This window comes from Meriones unguiculatus, chromosome 11, assembly GCF_030254825.1.
Source record: "Meriones unguiculatus strain TT.TT164.6M chromosome 11, Bangor_MerUng_6.1, whole genome shotgun sequence".
NCBI lineage: Eukaryota > Metazoa > Chordata > Mammalia > Rodentia > Muridae > Meriones > Meriones unguiculatus.
In genome coordinates this window covers 11,700,293-11,724,487 of record NC_083359.1, presented here as the reverse complement: position 1 = coordinate 11,724,487, position 24,195 = coordinate 11,700,293, and the positions used below count along the sequence as shown (strand labels likewise).

Genomic DNA, 24,195 nt, shown 5'->3' with positions numbered 1-24,195 from the left:
TCCATTGCTTATATTCTATGTGTAGCTCTAGCATACCATCTTGCTTCAATCCATGCTGCTGTAATGGATGCCCGAGACTAGGTTATTTTTGAAGACAAGAGGTCTAAAGATAGAGGGCCCCACATGTTGCTTGTACCTGCTGGGAGGAGGAGAGCAACTCCCTGCCTCTCTTGTACTAGGTGCTGATGCTCTCTATGAGGTTATGCCCGCTCAGCCAACCACCTCCCAAAGGCCTCCCCTCCAGATCCCATCACTCTGAGATGAGGGTGTCCATCTGAGCTTCTGAAGGGTAGGGTGAACATCCAGACCACAGCAGTGGGAGAGGGGAAGAGAAAGGAGATAGGAGAAGGAGGCAGGCTTGCTCTGCAGGGTCCTAACAGGAGGTGGAGAGAGGATGAAAGGCCTGACTATGACCACACACGGATGAGGAAGGCAGGGACTGTGCTAAAGCCCCCAATGAGAGGGAGGATCCATTACTTTAGCTAACAGACATTTTCCTTGCAAGGCTGAGGCTTTCTCTGCTTCTCACTGAACCTTCCAAGAGGACTAGCTAAGCGCATATCCACCATCAGAAGTTCAGTTTTGTTTTGTTTTGTTTTGTTTTTTAAGCTAGGGTTTGTGTAGCCCACGCTAGCCCTGAACTTGAAGTTCTTATGTAACTGAGAATGACCTTGAGCCTTTTATCTTCTTGCATCCACGTTCTGAGTACTAGGGTTGCAGGTGTTGACAAATGTGCTCTGTTGTCACGCAGTGTTAGGGACCAAATCCAGGGCCTCGAATGTGCTAATGATCTTTCTACCAATTGCGCTACATTTCCATTCCCCAGACTCTCTGCATCTGAATAAGGGCCACGGGGTCTTCCGATGTGAATCCCTGGAAATGACTGTAAAAGAAAACACTGCAGGGCTGGAGACATGGCTCAGAGGTTAAGAGCACTGGCTGCTCTTCCAGAGGTCCTGAGTTCAGTTCCCAGAAACCACATGGTGGCTCCCAACCATCTATAGTGAGGTCTCATGACCTCTTCCGGCGTGCAGGCACAAAGGCAGACAGAATAATGTATTAATTAATTAACTAACTAACTAATTAATTAAATACTGCCAATGTAGATGGGTCTTTCTTTTATGACTCAGATTTTACTTCTGTGGCTGCAGCCTGGCGTCAGGATTTTAACAGCACTCCTGACGCACGTGGGCAGCCTGAGTCAGAGTTGCTGCTTAGGCCACATAGCTGCATGTCCCGGCCAGGGTCCCAACAGTTGTCTAATGTGGAAAGGAGGCAACTGAGGTGTTTGCAGTAAGCCAAAGGCTTACTTCTCTGCATCTCAAAAAGAGCCTCTGCTCCCAAGGCTCACCAGCCTGCTTCCCTCCTCTCTGAACAAACAGTGGATCCACGATTGGTGTCTTGACATGTAGGAGATTTTTCTGTGAGCAGGTGCCAGGACTCCTGTCCAATTTGTCGTTACTAGAAACCACTGTTCTCTTCTGTCCTTCCTTGCCATTCTAGATTGGTGCACAACTGTCTCACTTCTAGCTTCTGCCGAGGCCTCTTCTCCACTCTAAGCTCCAACCAGAACCTCACTGAGCTGGACCTCAGTGACAACACTCTGGGGGATCCGGGCATGAGGGTACTGTGTGAGGCCCTCCAGCACCCAGGCTGTAACATTCAGAGACTATGGTAAGTCCCAGTTTGTGTGTGTGTGTGTGTGTGTGTGTGTGTGTGTGTGTGTGTGTGTGTGAGTGGGAGGAGACATGAATGGGAGGAGACAGTAAGAGAAAGATCCTTGATGGGTCTGGTCAGTTCTTCCCAGGGCTACTGTAAAAAAAGGACCGAGGGCCACATCCTAAAGGTTATAACAACATTTGTTATCTCAGGTTTGGATGCTAGAAGTCCAAACTCACACATCCACTGACTGATTAGTTCTGAGTCTCTCCCCGGCTGGTTGATGGCCATTGCCTCCTTGAGTCTTTGCATTAGCTTCCAGCTGTGTGTCTGTGCTCTAACCTCTTACAACCATTTCTTGAGCTGATACTACTCCAGCTGGATTAGGGCCAACCCTTAGGATTCAGTTCAACTATCTGTTTGAAGTGCTGATTTTCAACTCTGGTCATACTCTGTGGTCTTATGGGATGAAACTTTGATATGTGAAGCTTTGGAGGGGCACGTTTGACTCTATCATAAATGTGCAGGCTGAATGGGCTGGAGGTAGGTTTGGAAAACTATAGATGGGAACAATGAAGAACTAAGAAAAGCTATTTCTTGGTGGCAAAACAAAGGCTGTGTCTTCCATTTCTTCATGGACTGGCTTCTGGGTGAGAGCCAGGAAGTTTCATCGCGGACATTGTCGCGGGGACGAAGAGCGCATCTCCTATCGCTGGCCTCACCAGTGCTACCACATGTTTAGCCCCACTGAGCATCTGGGCCTCTGGGGCATTTCCTCCAGCCAGGTCCCTGGACCATCCTTCCAGCTCAATTTAACAGTGCTCTGTGGATGCATGTAGCAATTGAGTTTTTAACAGTGATACAGCTTGTACATTTCTGGGTTGTTTTTTTGTTTGTTTGTTTAAATGACTGGCTCTCAGTATGTTGCCCAATCTGATCTTGTACTTTCTGGCTCTAGCAATCTTCCTGCTTTGGCTTTTTTAGTGGGACCATGAGTGCAAGCTGACATGCCTGGCCCTTCTTTTGAGCATTTCTCTGTCTTCCTCTTGATCATACTACACACCATCCCGTCACCATTTTTTATTTATAATTTATTTATTTTTATTTTATGAGCATTTGTGTTTTGTCTGCATGTATGTTTGTGAGAGGGTGTCAGATCTTGAAGTTACAGAGAGTTGTGAGCTGCCATGTGGGTGCTGGGAATTGAGCCCAGGTCCTCTGGAAGAGCAGTCAGTGCTTTTAACCTCTGAGCCATCTCTCTAGCACCCTCACCATTTTTTTTTTAATCAATTCTACATTCTATATAAGCTGCTCTTCGCTTTTTCTCATTCTCACTTGGCCAACCCAGGGCTGTAACACTGTGCCGGATGTTGCAGTAAGCTTAGCCTGTCAGCTCACTGAGGAAGAATTTCTGTTATTTTGCTATAGTTTTACAACACCAGGCCATGCCAGTCTTTAAAAGTGTGGATCAGGGGAGGCTGGAGAGATGGCTCAGCGGTTAAGAGCACTGCCTGCTCTTCCGGAGGTCTTGAGTTCAATCCCCAGCAACCACGTGGTTCACAACATTCTATACTGGCATCTGATGTCCTCTTCTAGCATGCACGTGTACATACACTCAAACAAGTCTTAAAAAAATAAAAAATATAAATATTAAAAAAGTGTGCATCAGGATGATGGCTGTTTTGTGTCTTTGCACCTGCTTTCCCTTTTCTAGTAGATTTTTTAAATTTTATGTGCATGAGTGTTTTGTTTGTATGTACATCTGTGTGCTATGTACATGGCTGGTGCCCTTGGAGGCCAGAAGGCATTAGATTCCCTGGAACTAAAGTACTAGATAGTTGTAAGCTACCATGTGGATGTTGGGAACCAAACTGGGGTCCTCTGCAAGTACAAGAGCTCTTAGCTGCCAAGTCCAATACCTCCTGTAACTGCTTTTATCCGACTTCTTCATATTAAAGGGAGATTAATTAAAAAAAATTTAATTGGGGGGGCAGCTAGAGAGATGGCTCAGTGGTTAAGCGTACTTGCTTTCAGAGGACCAGGGTTCGAGTCCCAGTTCCCACACAGTGGCTCACAACCATCTGTAACTCTAATCCAGGAGATCTAGTGCCCTCTTCTGGCCTCTGTGGGTGCTGTATGCACATTGTACACAAACATACCAGCAATGCTAAACAACCAGAACACATTTAAAAAAAAAAAATCCTCCTGCTTTGTGAGTGGCTCTATGTAATGGAGAATTATTTTAATTTTTCTGAATGTTATTAAAAATTTATGATTATTCCATTTTTGTTTGGGCTTATTCCCTGAATATTTACCTAACTATAGCATTACCACAAAGCCCATTCCATGGTATATTTCTGGCCTATGAACTATATTATTATCTTATATTTTTGAACTTCATATACCCCATTCTAGGCTCTATTTTAACTTTAAATATACAGAATAAGAAAAGTCAAAATTAAAAAGCAGTACAATTTAAAAAAAAGAAATTTTCTATTTTTTCTTTTCTTTAAAAAGTGTGTGTGTGTGTGTGTGTGTGTGTTGTGTGTTATCTGTGTCTGTGTGCATATGGTCCTGCACATGTCATAGCATGCATGTGAAAGTCAGAGGACAATGTTGGAACGTGGTTCCTGACATAGAACTCAGGTCATTAAGTCAGGGTGGCAAGAACATTTGCCCACTGAGTCCCTTCCCTGGCTCTGCCGGAGGAGCTAACTGAATCCCCAAGAGAACTAACTCCTTTAATTCCTTTTGAGGGCAGTGCTTGCGGTGACATCATTCCTTTGAACTTATTCACACCCCTGAAAGGTTTCAGCACCTTCACCACCACACTGAAGGCCAAGCTTGATTGTGGCCTCCTGGGGCCAAGGAGCTAAACAATAGTGCATAAAACAAATCACAAATCGTCAAAATCAGTGGCTTATCTCAGCTGTGACAGAGACCTGAGGTTTACACAGGATCTGGTCCTGGGTTCTGCTTCAGCTTTGCTGACATTCCCCACAGCTCTTCTTTGTGGCTTGTGGAGATCTGTTCACCGGGAAGGAAACTGAGTCAAGGCCACATATACCCACATGTTGGCACGAAGACTGGGAGAATGCTAATGACCAGCCCAGCATGCAGAGACTACACTTGCTCTTCTCCCAAACCCTTGTTTCTCTGTTTTCCTGGTCGTGGCTTCTGTGTCCCTGCCGGACCTGGCAGAATAGGGACTTTATGAGAACACCTGTCAGCTTTGCTGTCTAAATTTCTCAATGGAGAGAGAGAGAGAGAGAGAGAGAGAGAGAGAGAGAGAGAGCAGTAGGATTAAATTATCATGGTGCAAGCAAAGACTTTTTACCATGTAGACAAACGCTCCAGTGACACATGCCTAATGAGGGTGCTTCAACAGTGAGAAACTGGTGAAGAAGGGGCTCCAGGCTCACCACCCTTTTCATTTACAAACCAGGATGTGCCCTTGGTGCACCTGAAAAGTCAGTCAGCCCCATAGCCCTGGGCTGTGATCGGGCAGGAGAAGCGCACTGCTAATCTGTCCTGTGCATTGCCAGGGACTCTGGTTACTCCAGAACACATCTGCTCCTGCCTGGTGCCGAAACCACCTCCAGATAGGGAAAACAGTAGCAGTGAAGGAGTCGGCTCTCCATCCGTTTGATAAATGCCTGAGATGGTCAACTTAAAAGGAGGAAAAATTTGTTTTGGCTTCTGGTTTTAGTCCATTGTCAGTTGAGTCTGTTGTTTGAGCCTGTGGGTGTTGGGAGCCGCCGCGTGAATGTTTCGCCGGCAGAAACGCACGCGACCACAGGAATCCTTCCGCAGTAAACTTTATTAGTCACGCGATGAAGAGGGGAGAGAGAGGCCGCCCGGCCACCTCGTGGGCGCGGGCGGCTTCCCGAGGGCCGCGGCCCCGGGCGGGGAAACGGGGAAGGAAGAGATCGAAGGAGAGGGCGGGCCCCGGAGTAGCGCTGTTTATATAAGCCCGGGTCCACCTGAGTGACGTGTCAATACCCTGATTGGCTGCTCACTCTTACCGGCATGCCTACGCAATTCTTAGCGTGCTTACGCAATCTTTAGCGTGTATACGCATCTACGCATGCACCCTGGAGGTTTAAGTTTTGAGGGCGAGATGTCAGCGCCAGCTAGTGGCATCTGAGTCTCGGCTCCCCACATCTCCCTTTTTGTTATAAATAAATAAATGAAAACTGCCTAAAAGCCTATAAGCACGGTACAAGAGGGCCCTAAGCTCGATCAAGCAAACTCCTTCTTTGGGGAGTAAGCGATCAAAAGCTTTAGATTACTCCCTTACCCCACCAGGTGCAATGGAAACAAGTCCTCTGGGTGCAGGGGCTAGGGGAGAAGATTTTTTAAAAGGAGGTGACACTCATTCCCGTGCAATGGAATAAAATTCCAGGGAGTGCAAGAGCTGTCACCCTCCTGTCTAGGTACCACATCTCAGAAAGGAGGTGACACTCATTTCCGTGCAATGGAATAAAATTCCAGGGAGTGCAAGAGCTGTCACCCTCCTGTCTAGGTACCACATCTCAGAAAGGAGGTGACACTCATTCCCGTGCAATGGAATAAAATTCCAGGGAGTGCAAGAGCTGTCACCCTCCTGTCTAGGTACCATAACCGTTTAGGCAAAGGCAACATTAACCTGGATCACTCATCGACTCAGTGCAATGGGTGAAACCCCTGAGGTGCATCGACTGAGTGTCACAGTCTGTTTTAATTTTTTAACATGGATAACCAAATTTTTGGGAGACGATCCTTGTTCCAAGGGTGCTAGTGCTTGCGCGATTGCGACCTAGTCACGTTTGTTTTGGGTATAGAGTTTGCAGAACAACCAGAGTAAAAAACACTAAGCCACGACACAATGCTACACCAAACATTCCGACCCCCACCCAATCTGAAGTAAGAAAAGGCAGAAGAAACCCAGGGTAAAGCCAGTCTGTGGGCAATGAATCCACTCGAGTAGAATTAGTGGTCCTCCTCGCTGTCCTGGATTCTTTCAGCAGTAGCAGGTGTGTCTGTTGGAAGATCATCTTCAGCTGTCACGAGCTTTCGCGTGAGGCGCTCCGGTACCCAGAATGGATTGTTTTCTTCCTGTGGAAAAACACAGACAGCTCCCCTGGATCTTATTAAAATAGGATCCGGGCCTTTCCACTGTCCAGTTAAGACATCCTTTCATATAATCATCTCCTTGGGCCTGTTAGGCCCTGAACAGTGGCGATCAGCAGCCGAATGGCCTTGACTGTCCAAATTTAAAAAATTGAGAGTGAAGAGTGCCAGTGAAACCGTCACTCGTGGCACTGAGGGCAGAGCCTCCTGGACTCCTCCCCTTTGTTTTATTAAATAGGATTTTAGGGTGCGGTGAGCACGTTTAATGATGCCCTGGCTTTGGGGGTTGTAGGGGAGCCCTGTGAGATGTTTTGAAAAATTTTTGCAAGCTTGCTAGACGCTTTAATTAATCCAGCAGCCTCTAAGATTTTGGTTGCATTTACCACATAACTAGAATCAGAAACAATATTTAAGGGACCTGGAAATTTTTTTAAAACTTCTAACACCATTAAACATTCCACAATTTGAGGCGAGGTCTCATGATATTGCTTAGAAATAACTTTATTATTAACCATATAAGCTCCTATTTTTGTTTTTGACCCATCTGTATAGACTACCAGTCCATCCCGAAGTGGCTTTTGGGACGTTACATGCGGGAAGACTACCTCCTGAGTTAAGGCAAATTGCAAAATAGGATGTTTTGGGTAATGATTATCAATTGAACCACTAAAAGAGGTAACCAGCACCGCCCAAATATCAGAGGTAGCAGTTAATACCTGAACTTGGTGAGCCGTATAAGGCACTATTAAAGACTTTGGCTCCTTCCCAAAGTATGTAATGGCTGTTTTTAACCCACGAAGTGCGAGTTGAGCGACTGCATCCGGATACCATTTAATAATTTTTGTAGGAGAGGCATTGGGATGAACCCACACTAAGGACCCACCTTGCCATAATACAGCAGTTGGCAAATGTTTAGTTTTAATGACACACAGGTCAAAGGCCTTAGTTTTATCTACACGTTTTAATTGGGCATCCTGTAAAGCATTTTTTACCACTCGCAGAGCGTGGCTTGTAGCCGGTGTTAAGGCTCTGGGTGAAGAAATATGAACATCCCCTTCCAAAATATCAAATAGGGGCTTTAATTTAGCAGAAGGAATCTTTAAATAAAATTGAACAGTACCTGAACAGAATGGTGGCAAACTCATAGCTTTACCCTCTTTATCTCCGGACCAGTATGGTGGCTGGCCACGTGTAACTGAATTCAGCTGGAAACCCTAAACTTAGCTGGAAACCCTAAACAAACATGGCAGCCAAACTACAGCTTTATGTGTCTTTAATTGCTGAACCATTATGGCGGCAGGCCATGTGTTAGCATTAGCAGGCTGCGACTGACAACACCAAGTACAGCCACTAGGTGTTGCTGATACAGTAAACACTGTGGAGCATCTATAATCCCCCACAACCAAAATTTTTTAATGATTAAACAAGCTTTAAAATTAACTGCTTAACAGAACAATTTTAAACTGTAAAAATTATTTTAGCCATATCAAACCTATTAGTTAGAATTTTTTTTTTTTCTTAAAAGAGCATAAAAACATTTTGTAATGAACAATCACCAGTCTTTTAAATGAATTATATGGAGAGCACATGGGAGGCAGGGGCCTCCTAGCCTGAATCAAAGATGGCGCCGGCCACGTGGGGACCGCTGACATACCCAAGGTCCCGCCCATTTTTCCCAAAGCCAAGATGGCTGCGCCCAGTTGCCAGCCACGTGGAAGCCTCTGATGAAAGCCAAGATGGCTGCGCCCAGGCATTTAGCGGGAATTTTAATCTTATTGGATAAAGAGGCCTTTTTATTGAGTTTTTTCCTTTTCTTTTACCTCTTATTACCAGGGCGTCCTTTCCCTGACCTCTCTCTTCCGTGGCTTTAACGTCCACAGAAGGGCCTTTTTTCTTAGAGACGTCCCTATCTCTATCCATTGGGACCCTTAACCTCATCTCACGTCCTGATTCTGGCATGTTGTCTTGCAACCCCCCTATCCTTAATCTCCTGCTACTCCTCTTTCTCCCGAGGCAGTCCTTGAATTTGCACGAGACCAAAAAAAGGAAAGCTATGGCGGCTATCACAGCAGAGAAGGCCATAAGGGCTTCTGCTAGCCAAAATGAGAAACGGGATAAGTCGAGATCGAACATGTCTTTTAGGACAAACCTTAATGTTGCGGTTCTGAATTCCTCCCCACTAAAGGGGGCCCTCCTTACCCAGCAATGTTCCCGGGTTTCGGCACCAGATGTTGGGAGCCGCCGCGTGAATGTTTCGCCGGCAGAAACGCACGCGACCACAGGAATCCTTCCGCAGTAAACTTTATTAGTCACGCGATGAAGAGGGGAGAGAGAGGCCGCCCGGCCACCTCGTGGGCGCGGGCGGCTTCCCGAGGGCCGCGGCCCCGGGCGGGGAAACGGGGAAGGAAGAGATCGAAGGAGAGGGCGGGCCCCGGAGTAGCGCTGTTTATATAAGCCCGGGTCCACCTGAGTGACGTGTCAATACCCTGATTGGCTGCTCACTCTTACCGGCATGCCTACGCAATTCTTAGCGTGCTTACGCAATCTTTAGCGTGTATACGCATCTACGCATGCACCCTGGAGGTTTAAGTTTTGAGGGCGAGATGTCAGCGCCAGCTAGTGGCATCTGAGTCTCGGCTCCCCACATGTGGGGACACAGAATATCATGGTAGCATTTGTTATATGGTAGACGCATCTGTGCACCTCATGATGGAATAAGGAAGGAGAAAGAGAGCAAGAGTGAGGGGGAAAGAGAGAGACAGGGACAGAACAGTGTCTCAATATCCCTTCACGGTCAACCTCCTCAGTGTCCACATGTCCCATGGGTCTTCCTGTAGGCTCCCTTCCCAGAGATCTCACCCCCTTCCCATATTTTGAACCTGTGGGTCTGGAGCACACGTAGGATCTAGTCTAGGTACCGAGAGAGGCCACCTTCTGATGTCTGATTCTGTACCTGGTGTGAAGGCTGGGGCGCTGCGGACTTTCCCATCAGTGCTGTTCCGACATTGCCTCTGTCCTGAGCAGCAGCAGCCAGAAGCTGGTGGAGCTGGATCTCAGCGACAATGCCCTGGAGGACTTTGGAGTCAGACTTCTGTGTGTGGGACTGAAGCACCTATTCTGCACCCTGAAGAAACTCTGGTGAGTCCGGCCGGCGCTCCTTCCGTAGGCAGCTCGGCCATGGAGGGAGGTTCCTCTCAGGGACTCTGCTTCAGGGAGACACAACAAGATATCAACTCGTGTGTGAGGATGAGAACACTCTCAGTGGCCTAGAGGACTTCCTGTGTTCTCCTCTGCTAGTTTGCCAGTCATTCAGTCAGGCAGTGACTGCTGTGAGGAAAGCTCCATGTGAAAATACAGCAGTGGTGTATATGCACAAGTGTAGGCACACGTGTGCATGTGTATATATGTATGTGTGTGTTCATAAATAATCAAGAAAACTGTCTTTAAGGCACCTGAGAATATGAAACACTGCAAGGCCTCATGGTAGAAGAGTTTTGAGAGCCTTGTGATGATAATAAGCCCCTAGGCCTCACACTAAATAGAAGAAAACGGTGCTAAAGCAGCAGAGGCAGATCTTTTATTGTGTGCAGTCCTTACTGAATGCTTGAATTCTAAAAAGATAAGAAAGTGCTTGAGGGCCAAGGATGCAGATCAATAAGTAGTGGGCGTATTTAGTATACAAGTTTAGCCCAAAGTTTGATCTCCAGCACCAAATTAAACCCATAAGCCAGATATATTAACAGAAGGATCAAAAACTTAAGGTTATTCTTGATACATATTTTAGGCTATCCTGGGCTCCCATGAGACCTTGTCTCAAAAACAAATATGAGTCGATCAGGTGGTACTGATTCATAGTTCATCACCAGGATTATCATAGAAAACAAACCCACCAAAAAACAAATAAGAAACTAGGCTAGTGTTGGTAAGGACTAGGGACGTGGAGAATGGAAATTTTTGTCTCTCTAGTACAGTGGAGTGTCAATCTGTGGGTTGAGACCCCTTTGGAGGCAGACCAGCCCTTTCCCGGGGTTGCCTAAGACCAGTGGAAAGCACAGATATTTACAGTAGCTAAATTACAGTCATGAAGTAACAGTGAAAATAACTTTATAGTTATTAGTCACCACAGCATGAGGAACTGAATTAAAGGGTTGCAGCATTAGGAAGTCTGAGAACCACTGCTCTGCAGGGAATGTAGACAGCAGCAAGCATGGATGTGGAACAAGCAAGCAAGGATGTAAAACATGGCAAGCAGCACAGTGATGCTCACACACCTGAGCATGGAGCCCTGTTTGATCCCGTGTTTTTGTTGTGTCTGCTGGCCGGGCACTATGTTTGTGTACATCAAGCCAGAGCGTGGCAGTCAGAAGTCAGAGGCTTTCTTGTGTCTGTTGATGGACAATGCACAGAAAGTAGTGTTTTCACACACAGCTTTGAACGAAGTCTGATACTTGCTGAAATTGAGACAAGCCTTGAGAGTGTTCTATGAAGTGAGATCAGCCTGTCACTAAAGGGCAAACACGGTGATTACACTTACTTGAAGAACCCCAAGTTACTTAAATTCATAATACAAGACATGATGGTAGCTTCCAGGGACTGGCAGGGAAGAAATGGGGAGCTTTTGTTTGCTTGCTTGTTTTGTTTTAATGGGCAGAGAACTTGAGTTTTGTAAAATAAAGGTGATCAGAAATGGATAGTGGTGATGGCTACTCTAAAGGATGCACTGAGGTCTGGTGTGTGTGTGTGTGTGTGTGTGTGTGTGTGTGTGTGTGTGTGTGTGTCTGTGTGATGGGTGATGAATCTAGGTCCTCTCATATGCTGGGCAAACATTCTTTTCCACACATTTTCCATTTTCATACTGAGGCAGAGTCTTGCCAAGTTGTCCAGATATCCCTAGCTTTTGGTCATCTTGCCTCAGCCTCCTGAGTAGCTGGGACTGCAGGCCTCTGCTACCAGGCCTCAATAAAATTCTGGTCCTAAAAGTGATTAAGATGACAAAATTTATCACACATTCATTAAAAGACTGTTTAATAGAATTTATTGTGTGTGTGTCTGTATGTGTGTTTGTTTGAGCACACACATATGTACATGCCATGGAGTTTGTATGGAGGTCAAAGGACAACTTTTTAGAGGAAGCCCTCTCCTTCTGTGTGGGTTCTAGTGTTAAACTCAGGTTCTCAGGCTTGACAGCAAGTGCTTTTACTCACTGAGCCATCTTCCTGGCCTCATATATATATTTTATTTCAATAACACAAATGAGGGGAGTAAGACAGATGTTCTGGTACAGGAATGGGCTTACAAATGGGGAAGAGGATGAGAGCCATGTGGAGCTGAGGAGCAGATTTTAGCTGAGGAGAACAACAGCAGGCACAGTGTCCTAGCATATGGTACAGAGTCCATGAGAGATGGCACTGACCTTGTCCCCTCTGCACGGAAGGTTGGTCAGCTGCTGTCTCACATCTGCGTGTTGTCAGGATCTCGCCTTGGTTCTGAGTTCCAACCATTCTCTGACCAGACTGTACATGGGAGAAAATGCCTTGGGAGATTCAGGAGTTCGCGTTCTGTGTGAAAAAGTCAAGGACCCACAATGTAACTTGCAGAAGCTGGGGTAAGTAGGTCTTCGTATCTCCCGTGGAAAATCAGATTCTTTTCAGAGATGGGTTATTTGGAAAGCATGGGTGGAGCCACTCCAGAAATGGTTCATCAGCTGGAGATGAAGCACCGGAGACACGGAGCCCCCACTGGGATTCTGCACTGCAGATCCAGGTAGCCATGGCCTTAGCCAGCTGTGGGTTAAAAATGTTAGGAAAAATTATGTCTGTGCTTACACATATATGAACATTCCTCTTTGTCATTATCTCCTGAACAGCACAGCATAGTAACTACTTATAGTGTAACATGTATGCCATGATAGGTATCATAAACAATCTGGAGATAGTTTACAGTCCATGGGAGGATTACAGAGGTGACATGTAAACACACTGCCAGTGTGCATGGGGGACATGAGCATCTGCAAATTCTGGCACCTGTGGGGGTGTCTTGGAGCCAGTTATGCAAGGTCACTGGGGAGCGCTGTATGACTGCTGATGGATGAGGTAGGGTCTACTGACTTATGGCTGTGTTGTCGGATCTTCTTAGGGGTTGGCAGCCCCATTTCTGTCATTGGGCACAGAACTTGCTTCTAAAGGTGCACAGGAACAACCCGTTTAATATGTGAGCACTGTCAAGGATGCAGTTCACTTTTCTGCAAAGCATGTCTCTGGCATTGGGTTCTCACTCCAACAGAGCTTCTTAGGTTCTGAGCCCTTGGGTGCTGGCTTTGCTCCACAGGGCGTGGGGCAGCAGCTCCACCCTCTGGTTCCCAGACACAGCATCATACTTACATGCACAGATGCCTCTTACCCCAGCTGTGAGGCGCTGCAGCATCAGCACCAGTGAGGCCATGCGCTCAGGCACCAGCTGGATTGCAGATGGTTCTTTTGGCACCCAGCCCTGAAGACACAGTGAGACTTTCACCTTCTGTGGCATGGCACCCCCCCTTTTTAACTTAAAGAATTCACCACATCTTCTTACTTACTTATGTATTTATTATTTACTAATTTAGTATGCACCACAGTACACGTGTAGTGGTCAAAAGACAATGTTATGGAGTCATTTCTCTTTTTACATATTTTCTCTCTTTGGTTTTTCAAGACAAGGTTTCTCTGTGTAGCCTTGGCTGTCCTGGACTCACTCTGTAGACCAGGCTGGCCTGGAACTCACAGAGATCCACCTGCCTCTGCTTCCCTCAGTGCTGAGATTAAGGCATTCGCCCCTGTGCCTGGCTTCTTCCATTTTACGTGGATTTTAGGGATGGAACTCAGGTCATCTGGCTTGGCAGCAAGTGCCTTTACCTGCTGAGCCATTTTGCTGGCCCCCACTTCAGGTTTTTGAGCTGCAATTCTGCAGCAAATAGAGACACAGAGAAGCAACAGCTAGTGGGCATTCTTGCTCTCTCATGATCCCTGGGTCAATCAGCTCCTTTGGCTTCAGGCAAATGGAGCTAAGTAGTGATCAGTGCCTGTGTTTTGAAGAGGTGAAATGTGGCTCCGGAGCATCAGATCTCTGCCTGTGGATACTGTCTAGACAGCAGACACCGTTGTGTGGTTCCCTAGCCCACACCTTTGTGAGTAGTCTGCCCTCAGCCTGGTTATGGTTTGTAATTGCATTCTCTGTAGGGCTTCAGCATTTGCTCCTAACTTACCTCATCTCTGTGAAATCAGCCAAGACTAAATGTTTGTTCTGTCAATATCTGTAAATATAATGTCTTTTTCCACTACTGATAGAAATGGCGGTTAGAGAAATATTTAGGACACAATATGACAAGCCTAGCATAGAGGTACAGGCCTTTAAACCCAGCATAAAGGAGGCAGAAGCATGTAGATTTCTGTGATGTTGAGTCCAGCCTGGTCTACATAGTGAGTTCTAAGATAACTGGAGCTACATATGAGAGCCTGCCTCAGGGGAAAAAAAAGATAAATATAACAAAATGAGTCTGGATATGTGATTCAGTTGTTAGAATGTTTGCTCAGCATGTTTCTGTTAGTTTTTAACGCTATTTTATTTGGAGTATTTAAGCCTCTTCTTCCCTTCCACCAATCTCTTACCCCTCGGTAAGAGAGAAAGACCGTTAGTGGAAAGGTGGTAAACCATTTATTTCCTCCAGCTATTTAGGATTGATGGGTTCTTTTGGGTCAATACCAATCTCCATCAACAGCCAACGCAGCAAGCAGTCTCCACTTTCTATCTACTCTAAGCCACTGCTCTATGAAGCGTCTCTCCTGTGTCTCTCCAAGCCAGCACACTGCCTGTCTCTGTTCTCTTCAAACTGCCACACTTTCTCTTCCTGGGTTCTCACATTTATCCCAGTCAGAGTCAGAGTCCTAGACCACGCCCCTCTCTGTGATGCCTGAGCCAGGCCATTAGCATCTGGAAAAGACCATGCCCTCAATGAAGCACTTACCAGCTGTGAACAAACTAAAGTTCAAACTAAAATCCCACTCTTGGGATTAAAACAAAAACATATTTACATAACATAACTGGGTTTTTAAAGAAACCAAAACTTCCATTACATGTCAGTTCTATGTCTAGTATAGAATAAACTGGGTTTTGGGGTACACCCACATAATCCTAGCACTTGGGAGGGAAAGGCAGGATGATCAGAGGTTCAAGGTCCTACTCTGTTACATCGAGTGTTTGAGATCATGTCTTTTAAAAAATCCAAAAACCCTCCAGCACTAACAAGATAGATTTTTTCCCCCTGAGGGATAGTCAGTTAGCCATAACTAACAACCAATATTAACTGTCAGCTACGATGCTTCCTTGGGCTTGTCCTGTTAGCCCTGTCCCATCCTTACCGAGTTGCTTTTCTAGAATGTTACGGTTGCTGCCATGGCTCTTCCAGAGCAATATGGCTCTGATACTCTTTGTTTGACCCACAGGTATCACCTGACCTCTGAGCTTTCTAGGTACCTTCGAGCTCTGCGGTGAGGGTGATGGCAGCACACATGCTGCTGCAGGGGAGGGGTGGTCAAATAGAGCACAGAGGAGCCTGCAGTATACGGTAGCATGTGTTGCCCCGACTCTGTCAGCCCTTAGCTGGGCTGGTGTCTGGAGCTTCAGTTCATTCATCTCTTCCTCCTTGAGCTCCTTTCCTTGTGTTTGCTGCCATCCTTGTCAGTTTGATGGGTTCCTCTTCTGGAAATTCTGCATTGCCTTTTCTTCCTGTCATCTGTGGATTTTGCTGCTGATTTTCTACTAATTTCTTCTACACCCTCTAAGATGTCTTATGTACCCCAAAGCCCCAGTGACTACTCATGGACGGATGTCTTCCCAAACAGATTTCACACCCAGATACCACTATGAGGGATTTTTTTTTTCTTACAAAAAAGAACATATATTTAGTTTAATATAATGAATTATCCAGATAGGTAAGGTTAAACGTGAAAACTTTTTTTCTGCCTCTGGGGAAAGCCACTTACAAACCTGGCAAGCAAAATTGCAGACACTATGTTATACACAAACTTCCATATGTCCATACATTATCAACTGCTTTATCAGTCCACGTATTGAGCCATGCATCTACTCCTCTATATATTTATCCAGCTAGCCATCCTTCTAGCCAAATATTCTATATGGACGTGTTTCCTAAGGTTGCTATAACACAGCACCCCAAACATAATGGCTTAGACAACATAAGTTGTCTCTCAGTTCTGGAGGTGGGGGTTAAGGCATTGTCGGAGTTGGTTCCTCTGGGGACATGAGCAAGAGTCCATTCTGTTGTTGTTTCTTTCACTGGCAGTCCTTGGCATGTTGGCTCACATATGCACAGCTTGTCTGTGGCCTTCATCACAGGCTTTTCCCTGTGTGTCTGTGTGTAACACTGAGTCCCAAGTTGTGGTTCTAAATTTTTATTTATTTATTTTTAATTATGTGCATGAGTGTGCGTTGAGGGAGGCTATTACATATGAGTGCGGTACCAAAGAGGAGAGAAGGCATCAGAGCTCCTGGAATTGGCATTATAGGTGGTTGTGATCTGCCTGACATGGGTGCTGGGAACCAAATGCGGGACCTCTGCAAGAACAGCAGGCTCTCTTAACTGCTCAGCCACCTCTCCAGGCAGAAGCTCCAGTTTTGATCAGGATGTCAATCATATTAGATTTGGACCAACCTAGTGACCTCATCTTAAACAATTACATGTGAGGCACAGGGTCTAGTCACAGTCATATTTTAAAGAGCTGAAACTTCAACACATGAAGTTTTGGGAGGACAGAATTCAACCCAGCTGTGTAGTGTAGTTGGCAATTTAAACTACAAACACAGTAGAAATATTTTTCCTTGACTCGCTTTTCCCCTATCTGGATGCATTTCCATATGGCCTCGTGAAGGTCTCGTTTGGAGCACAACATCTCATAGTACCCATAACCATCATTTTTTTTTCAGTCACTCATTAAGTCAGGCACTTTTGGAAAAGTTCTACATTTTTTTGTTAAAAGTCACATGCTTATATGTGTAACTGTAAAACACATGCTTGTATATGTAACGTGATTCTTCTTTCTCTCTCATGTGTGTATGTGTATTTCTTTCACGATAGATTCTGTACTGTGGAACAAACAAGCTGAAAATTTTAGGCATTTTATATATTATTTTCCGCTCTTGAATGTTAGCCTAGTGTCCCTGGTGGCATAATGCATTCTAGTCTCACTTCCCCTGTGCCCCACACGGGCACCTAAAACTTGCCTTAGCTATTATAACACCCCTTCCCTCTACCACTGTTAGATCCATCCCTGCCCCTGCTTTACCCCTTGCTGACCAGGGTACTTTCCAGAGTTTTTCTGAAAGTTCACAGAGGTCAGTTACACGTTTCCACTACTTTCAGTTCCTTCCTTGTCTTGTCTTGTTCTCTCTCTCTCTCTCTCTCTCTCTCTCTCTCCTTTTTTCTTTTTTTTAATATTTTTTATTTTTAAATAATTTTGTACATTCACTTGTATCCCAGGTATAGCTCTCTTCCTCTTTCCCTCCCAATCCTCCCCTACCTCCCTTATCTCCTCCCTGCCCCCTTCTGAGTCCACTGAGAGGAGGTGACCTCCTCTCCTTCCATCTGGCCCTAGTTTATCAGGTATCTTAAAGATGGTTGCAATGTCCTTATCTGTGGCTTAGCAAGGCTGCTCCTCCTCCCTAGGGGAGGAGGGGAAGCTCAATGAGCCAGACATTGAGTTCACGTCAGAAACAATTCCTGTCCCCCTTATTAGGGAACCCACTTGGATACTGAGCTACCATGGGCTATGTCTGAGCAGGGATTGTAGGTTATATCTGTGCATGGTCCTTGGTTGGATAAACAGTCTCAGAGAAGACCCTGTGGACCTTGTGGGGCTCCCTGTCCCCTCTAGGTTATACTAATTCCTCCTTCCTTCATATGATTCCCTCCACTCTGCTGAAGGCTTGGTTATGGGTCTCAGCATCTGCTTTGACACACTGCTAGGTAGAGTCTTTCAGGTTCCTTCTGTGGTATGTTAGTGTCCTGTTACTTGTTTACTCCTACTTCCAATGTCCATTTCCTTTGTCTTTCTAGATGAGGATTGATCATCTTACCCCTGGTCCTCCTTCTTGTTTATCTTCTTTAGGTGTACATATTTAAGTATGTTTATCCTATCTTATAGGTCTAGTACCCACTTACAAGTGAGTATATACCATTTGTCTCTTTCTGCTCCTGGGATATCTCACTCAGGATGATTTTTTCTAGACCCCACCATTTGCTTGCAAAATTTATGATTTCCTTGTTTTTAATTGCTGAGTAGTATTCCATTGTGTAAAAGTACCACAATTTCTTTATCCATTCCTCCTGGACATCTGGGTTGTTTCCATGTTCTGGCTATTATGAATAAAGCTGCTACAAACATGGTTGAGTAAATGTCCTTGTTGTGTACTTGAACGTCTTTTGGATATATGCCTAGGAGTGGTATAGCTGGATCTTGAGGTAGCACTATTCTTAATTGTCTGAGAAAGCACCAGATTGATTTCCATAGTGGTTGTACCAGTTTACATTCCCATCAGCAATGGAGGAGGGTTCCCCTTTCTCCACAACCTCTCCAGCATGCATTGTCTCTTGAATTTTTGATCTTAGCCATTCTGATGGGTGTAAGATGATCTCCTTTTTTTCTTTTGGAGAAATTCCAGTTATCATTCCACCTTCCCTTCATCCTTAGTTGTATTATATTAGTTTTATGTTCCAAGGGCCTGGCCTGTTCTTCTGCCTTTCCTTGTCATTCATAATCTCTTTCTCATGGGAATTTGGTTGATCCTACTCTTCCCATTGACAGGTAGTATGTGGTAGTTATGGCTGCCCTGCTACCTTGCCAGGGTGGTATCAGAATCACCATGGGTCTCTACAGTGTCAGAGGATTATTGGTTAGAGGGGGTGTGGGGTTTTCTTTTAGGTGAGGTGGCATGGCAGAGTGTGTCCACTGCCAAGACATCTGTATGAGAAGTGTGGGTGCATCCAATTATTCTCTCTCTCTCTCTCTCTCTCTCTCTCTCTCTCTCTCTCTCTCTCCATCTCTTCTATGGGATTCAGAGACTGGAGCCATGCTTCGGATTATATTCAAGAGGCTGGCTTCAAACCTTGCATTGGAGGATTCATTTCAAAGTGCTTTGTGATGTCTGTCTGAGAGAGCCTGGGCACTGAGACCCTTTCTTCTGTTCTTCCTATAGGTTGGTGAATTCTGGCCTTACTTCCATTGGTTGTTCAGCTCTGGCCACTGTGCTCAAAACCAACCAGAACCTCACACACCTCTACCTCCGAAGTAACGCCCTCGGAGACTCAGGGCTGAAGTTCCTCTGTGAGGGTCTTCTGCATCCTAACTGCAAGCTACAGATGCTGGAGTGAGTCCGTGGGCTGCCTGAGGTGATGGGAATGTGTGGTGTGAGGCAGGACATGGGTGGAATGACCGTGAGGCAAATCTCTGTCTGGGGAAGGAGGAGTCTTCCTGGTGTCAGATTATGAGAGAGAATTGGGAGGGCTCTAGATGGTGTAAAGTTTAAAAGCCGAGTTCCTGACACCACAGTCCTGTGACCCCAGACAAGTTCATATGGTTCATTGGTATTTTGTGGAAATCTGGAGGAACATTATGTTTAGGGGGTAAAAGAAAGCCAGTTAGCATATTTCTGTTACTATTTTGGTCTGCATAATTCAGTAGATCAGGAAAAGAAACTTTCATCAAAAGAGAGGAGAGAAACAACTGTGCGATAAAGCTGCTTCAGGCTGGTCAGCCCCAGGGCTTTTTATGCTCATGACACAGTGCAGGCTAAGATCTTGGAGGCTAAAGGGCTGGACTGCTGAGGCTGTTTTCTTTACCTCACCCTCCTTCTCTCAAAGGTTAGACAACTGCAGCCTCACCTCCCACTGCTGCTGGAGTCTCTCCACCATCCTGACCTGCAACCTGAGCCTTCGGAAGCTGCACCTGGGCAACAACGACCTGGGCGATCTGGGGGTGATGATGCTCTGCGAGGTTCTCAAGCAGCAGCAGGGCTGCCACCTGCAGAGCCTACAGTGAGTGCGGTCTGTGGAGAGCCTCGCAGGGTGGCCAGGGGTGGCCGGGGGCACGCGACAGGGGCGGAACTTGTCTGGAGTATCTGCAGTTTTCTGAAGCGTCTAACCCAGAGCTTGCTTTCTGCTTTTACAGGCTGGGAGAAATGTATTTTAATTATGAAACAAAACGTGCCTTGGAAGCGCTTCAGGAAGAAAAGCCTGAGATGACCATCGTCTTTGAGCCTTCTTGGTAGGTGTGGAAGCAGGGCCGTGGTGGCAGGGCTGCCAGGCTCCACAGTCCTGCCCCACACCCCACTGCACACTGTTCATCACTGCTGTCAAGCCCTCCTCCACCATCAGGACCACGCCAGCGCGTCCAGTTCAGGGGCTGCAGCAAAGGCTCCTGTGGGAAGCCAAGCGTGTTTTCCCCAGCGAAGACACTGATAATGTGAAACTGCCAGAGGGTTTGGCTCCCATCACTGGGAGGGCAAGGTCTTCCCTCCTGGCGACCCATGGAACCAGCTTCTAGAAACCATGTTGATCTGTCCTTTCCTCCTCCCGTGCTGTTCTTTTTAGCACCCCCCCCTTCCTCATTTTCCCCCCACTTGCTCATCTCATTGTTGTTCTCTGTGAACTCGACTCTACCATGTAAGCAGCTGGGTGTGCTAGGTAGCAAGTTTGTGGCAGCTATTTGGTTTTTTAATAGTTATGTTTTCTGCTCGGCTACCTGAAAACTCAAGGGATTTATAAAACCTGTTTTGTTTTGTATTTATTGTATGTATGCACTGCTTTCTTAATTTAAAAATGTATCTGGAATTATTTTAAGTTATTTGTCCAAAGTACTAAAAATAAATCACTTTACATATTTAAAATATCTCTTTGCAAAATAATCCAGCTTTGGTTAGTGGGGAAAAAATAAGTGTCCCTGAGATTTGGGAGGGAGGATTTCAGCTCTGTTAGAAAATGCATCTTGCCCATGGGTGATAACAGCTTAGGTTTACCCATTTGAAGATCAGCTCCTAAGCAGCACACACTGCTAAATCATGAATGAATGCTGACCAATTGTTCTGTGCACAGAGACAACCTTTAAACTATGAAGCATTGTTCAGTGGTGCCTCCCTGCCTCTGCTATGGAAATGTGGCTGGTGAGCTGTTAACGTAAGGAAATTATGCAAGGGCAAAGCAGCCATGCTGCTGAACGTTCTCTTTATGAACTGGCCTTTGAAAAAATAGTCTGTTCTTTTCCCCTTGAACTCCTGATGCTCCCCTACTCCATCACTCCACAGGCACTCCATGTGCCACTACTCAGTGCATGGGAGGCTGGAGCTCAAACCCAGGGCTTTGTGGGTCCTTGGCAAGCCTCCACCACCTGAGCTACATCCCTCTAGTAAAACTGATTTGAAAGCTTGTGGTAAATAATTCAGTTCAAACATGTTGCCTGCTTAGAAGTGTGTGCGTGTATGTGTATTGCATGTGTGCATGCGTGCGTGTGAGTGTGTGTGTGTGTGCGGTGCTAGTAGCAGCAGCAGTCATGATGGTGATGGAACTCTAGTACTAAGCTGAGCCCCAAACCTCGGTCTAAGGTTTGAATATTTATTAACACGTTTGCCTTCTGTATCATGGGAAACTGAATTGTGACGCTTTATCTCTGTGTTGTCAAATTCTTGCCATGCATGATAAAAATCTATTACATAGCAGTTTGTCAGGTCAAAATGCTTTAATTTAGTTGTGAGTGAATCACTTAACCACTTTATAACTGAGTAATAGACATTCTCAGGACTTGAGAGATGGACCAACGGTTAAGAGCACTGGTTGCTCTTCCTGAGGACCTGGGTTTGAGTTCCAGCACGCACATGCTGGCTCACAACCATCTGTATGAACCTCCAGTTCCAGAGGATCTGACACCCTCTTTGACCTCCATAGGCCTAACACCCATCAAATGAATTTAAAAACAAACATCTTTTTAAAATAGAAGTTCTCTGTGCTTATCCTGTGGCGTTACATGTCTATGGAAATGGAGAGTCTAAGGGACACCTATTGTTCCAAGCACCTCTGCTGCGAGAAAGCCCGTGCCAATGCCTGGGGCTTGGGAACAATGACTATTGTATTCCATCCTTTGAGGGACCGCAGCTTTGCTGTTTCTGCTGGCTGGTTCTTGTGTCCGGTATTGGGGTTACCTGGTTGGAGGATCCAGCCGGCTCACAGGGCGCTTCTGTTGCGGCCTCCCCAGCGTGGCCAGTCTTACAGATAATGAACACTTTGGTGACCTGGGTACCCGAGAATACAAGAACACAGCTAACTAAATTTCCAGGTATCTTACAACATCGTCCAAGAAGCTCTAGAGAATCTCTCACCGAGTTGCAGTGACCAAGAAAGTCACTAAGCCTAGCCTTCACAGTGAAGAGAACTGGAGAGTGTAGTTAGCACATCTGTTTTGGGAAACACAAGTCTCGATGCTCAAATATGTCCTAGAATTAGATCAAACCCTCCCTCTCTCTCTGTCTCTCTCTCTGTCTCTCTCTGTCTCTCTCTCTCTCTCTTTCTCTATCTATACATATATACATACTGATATCTTTTTAAATGATTCTTATGTTGATTTTATTGACTTGTGGCTTGGATTTGTGTCATCTCTTAAGAGCTTTTCTCTGTTACTCTGGGATAGAAAAGGGCTTTGAGCTGCTATGCAGTGACAGCTCTATGAAAATACACTGGGGGAAAAAACACCATGATCCTGGACCTGGAAAGTCATTATTTTCATATTTCTTAAATCAGATTCTTCAGCTCTGTGACTTGCTTTTAAACTTTGCTCTCACTGTTAGAAATGCTTTCTTAATTTTTGTCTTTTCCTGATTTTCATCTATTGTTAATTGGTTAGGCTTGGTTACAATAATAGTGCCTATCAAGGCAGCAGGATAGAAACAAAGAGTTCAGTAGAAAAGGATCTGAAAGGATGTGAAAAACAAATGCAAGTACCAGAGGGACGGCTTGGTGGCTAAGAGTGCTTGCTGCTCTCTGAGAGGACTTGAGTTCAATTCCAGCTCTAGAGGATCTGATGCCCTCTCCTGGCCTCTGCTTCTCATATGTACACATAAATTCAAATCAAATAAATCTACAAGAATGGTCTAATTAAAAAAGAAAGAAAACCAGGACAAGACTCAGATGCAGGCTGAGTTGACTGCCAAACTCTGCCATGATAGGGTAAGCAAGTCCTTCATAATTCCTGCCTCACAGTGATGTCTGCCAGAGATACTGGGCTAGAAGGCTGAAGATGATGCTCCAATATTATAGAGAGAGTAATGGTGACTGACCAGGCAGTAAACTGTCTCTGTCATCTCTTAGTTTTGGATGCTGCTTGCCTGCACCTCCTACTTAATTCCTCCTCAAGTCTCTGGTGTGGTTTTTAGACTAGATCGTTATAGTTTCACAGTTAGGCTTAAGTTGTTTAGGATATAAGAAAACTTTTTAAGGTCTAGAAGATATTTTTAGGTTGATGAATACGAGATATGAAAGAGAATGATTTGGTGCAAAACTTTAGACTCATCTAGATAGGATAGATAGTATTTCCTTCAAGGTTGCCAGATACAAATGAGCTAAACATTTTGAATGTAACTTTTGCACCTGGCTTTCCTGGTTGTTTCACAACTGTTCTCACTGTTTGTATTTTATTATAAATGAATAAATTCCATGTGCATTTGGGAAAAAAAAGAAAGAAAACCAAATGCAAAAACATAGAAGGTGTCTGCAGTAGCTCCGTGTCACTGAAGGAGGCGGCCAGTTATGTGTGTGTGAGAATCTCCGTTTCCTTGGCTACCAGAAGTCTATAATAACTGACGTGATTACTACAACCTTTAGTACTCTCTCACTTGGAAGGGGGAATTGCAAAAGTGATTACATCATGAGGATCAGGATTGGAGGTTTCATAGTCCACACACACATTATATCACCAACATCACAGAAGCCTCCTACAAGTGTTAGCTGTAATCAGCTTCAGCATTTCTAGGGTGTGGCTCTGGGGAGCAAAGCACTGAGCTAAACATTTTCATCTCTTGAATGTTTTCTGTGAGGGTTTATCATTGTTAACATTGTATTTGTTGCCATATTCTCCACTGTAATATGTCCATCTGTAAGGTGAGAGATTTGGTTTATCTCTTTCCACTCATGTATTCTCATGGGGAATCATCCATTCCCACAGCATAAAGTTTTCAGTTAATGCTGCAAAAACTTGCTATAAAGGCAGTTTGAACCACAAGAGGAAGGAAATAATCCGTGCTTATGAAAAGAAGAATGCAGCCATGTCATTCTTACGATGTTTTTGGGAAAAAAGTAAATACAAAATTTATCAAGGTTTCAGTCCATGAAAA

General features: G+C 45.3%; 1 protein-coding gene and 1 long non-coding RNA gene across 5 annotated transcripts in view; one reads left to right on the top strand and one right to left on the bottom strand.

Moving 5' to 3' along the window:
- The window catches only part of Nlrp3 (NLR family pyrin domain containing 3), a 29,016-nt gene extending 8,310 nt beyond the window's left edge, over positions 1-20,706 (top strand). Inside the window, exons 6-11 of one of the 4 annotated variants that reach the window (XM_060363632.1) lie at positions 1,504-1,674; positions 9,736-9,909; positions 12,206-12,376; positions 19,018-19,188; positions 19,682-19,855; positions 19,989-20,706. In XM_060363632.1, coding sequence (XP_060219615.1) covers positions 1,504-1,674; positions 9,736-9,909; positions 12,206-12,376; positions 19,018-19,188; positions 19,682-19,855; positions 19,989-20,088 — 961 coding nt within the window. In that variant the 3' untranslated portion in view covers positions 20,089-20,706. Of the gene's footprint in view, positions 1-1,503; positions 1,675-9,735; positions 9,910-12,205; positions 12,377-19,017; positions 19,189-19,681; positions 19,856-19,988 lie in introns of those variants that run through there. The other 3 variants (XR_009584410.1, XR_009584411.1, XM_021639558.2) reach the window with 3 other exon arrangements.
- On the bottom strand, positions 5,462-9,417 carry LOC132646288 (uncharacterized). Its single transcript, XR_009584412.1, has 2 exons — positions 8,971-9,417; positions 5,462-6,756 (listed from the first exon to the last, which is right to left on the bottom strand). It is a non-coding gene; the product is annotated as an uncharacterized LOC132646288 (long non-coding RNA).
- Positions 20,707-24,195: the final 3,489 nt, after the last annotated feature.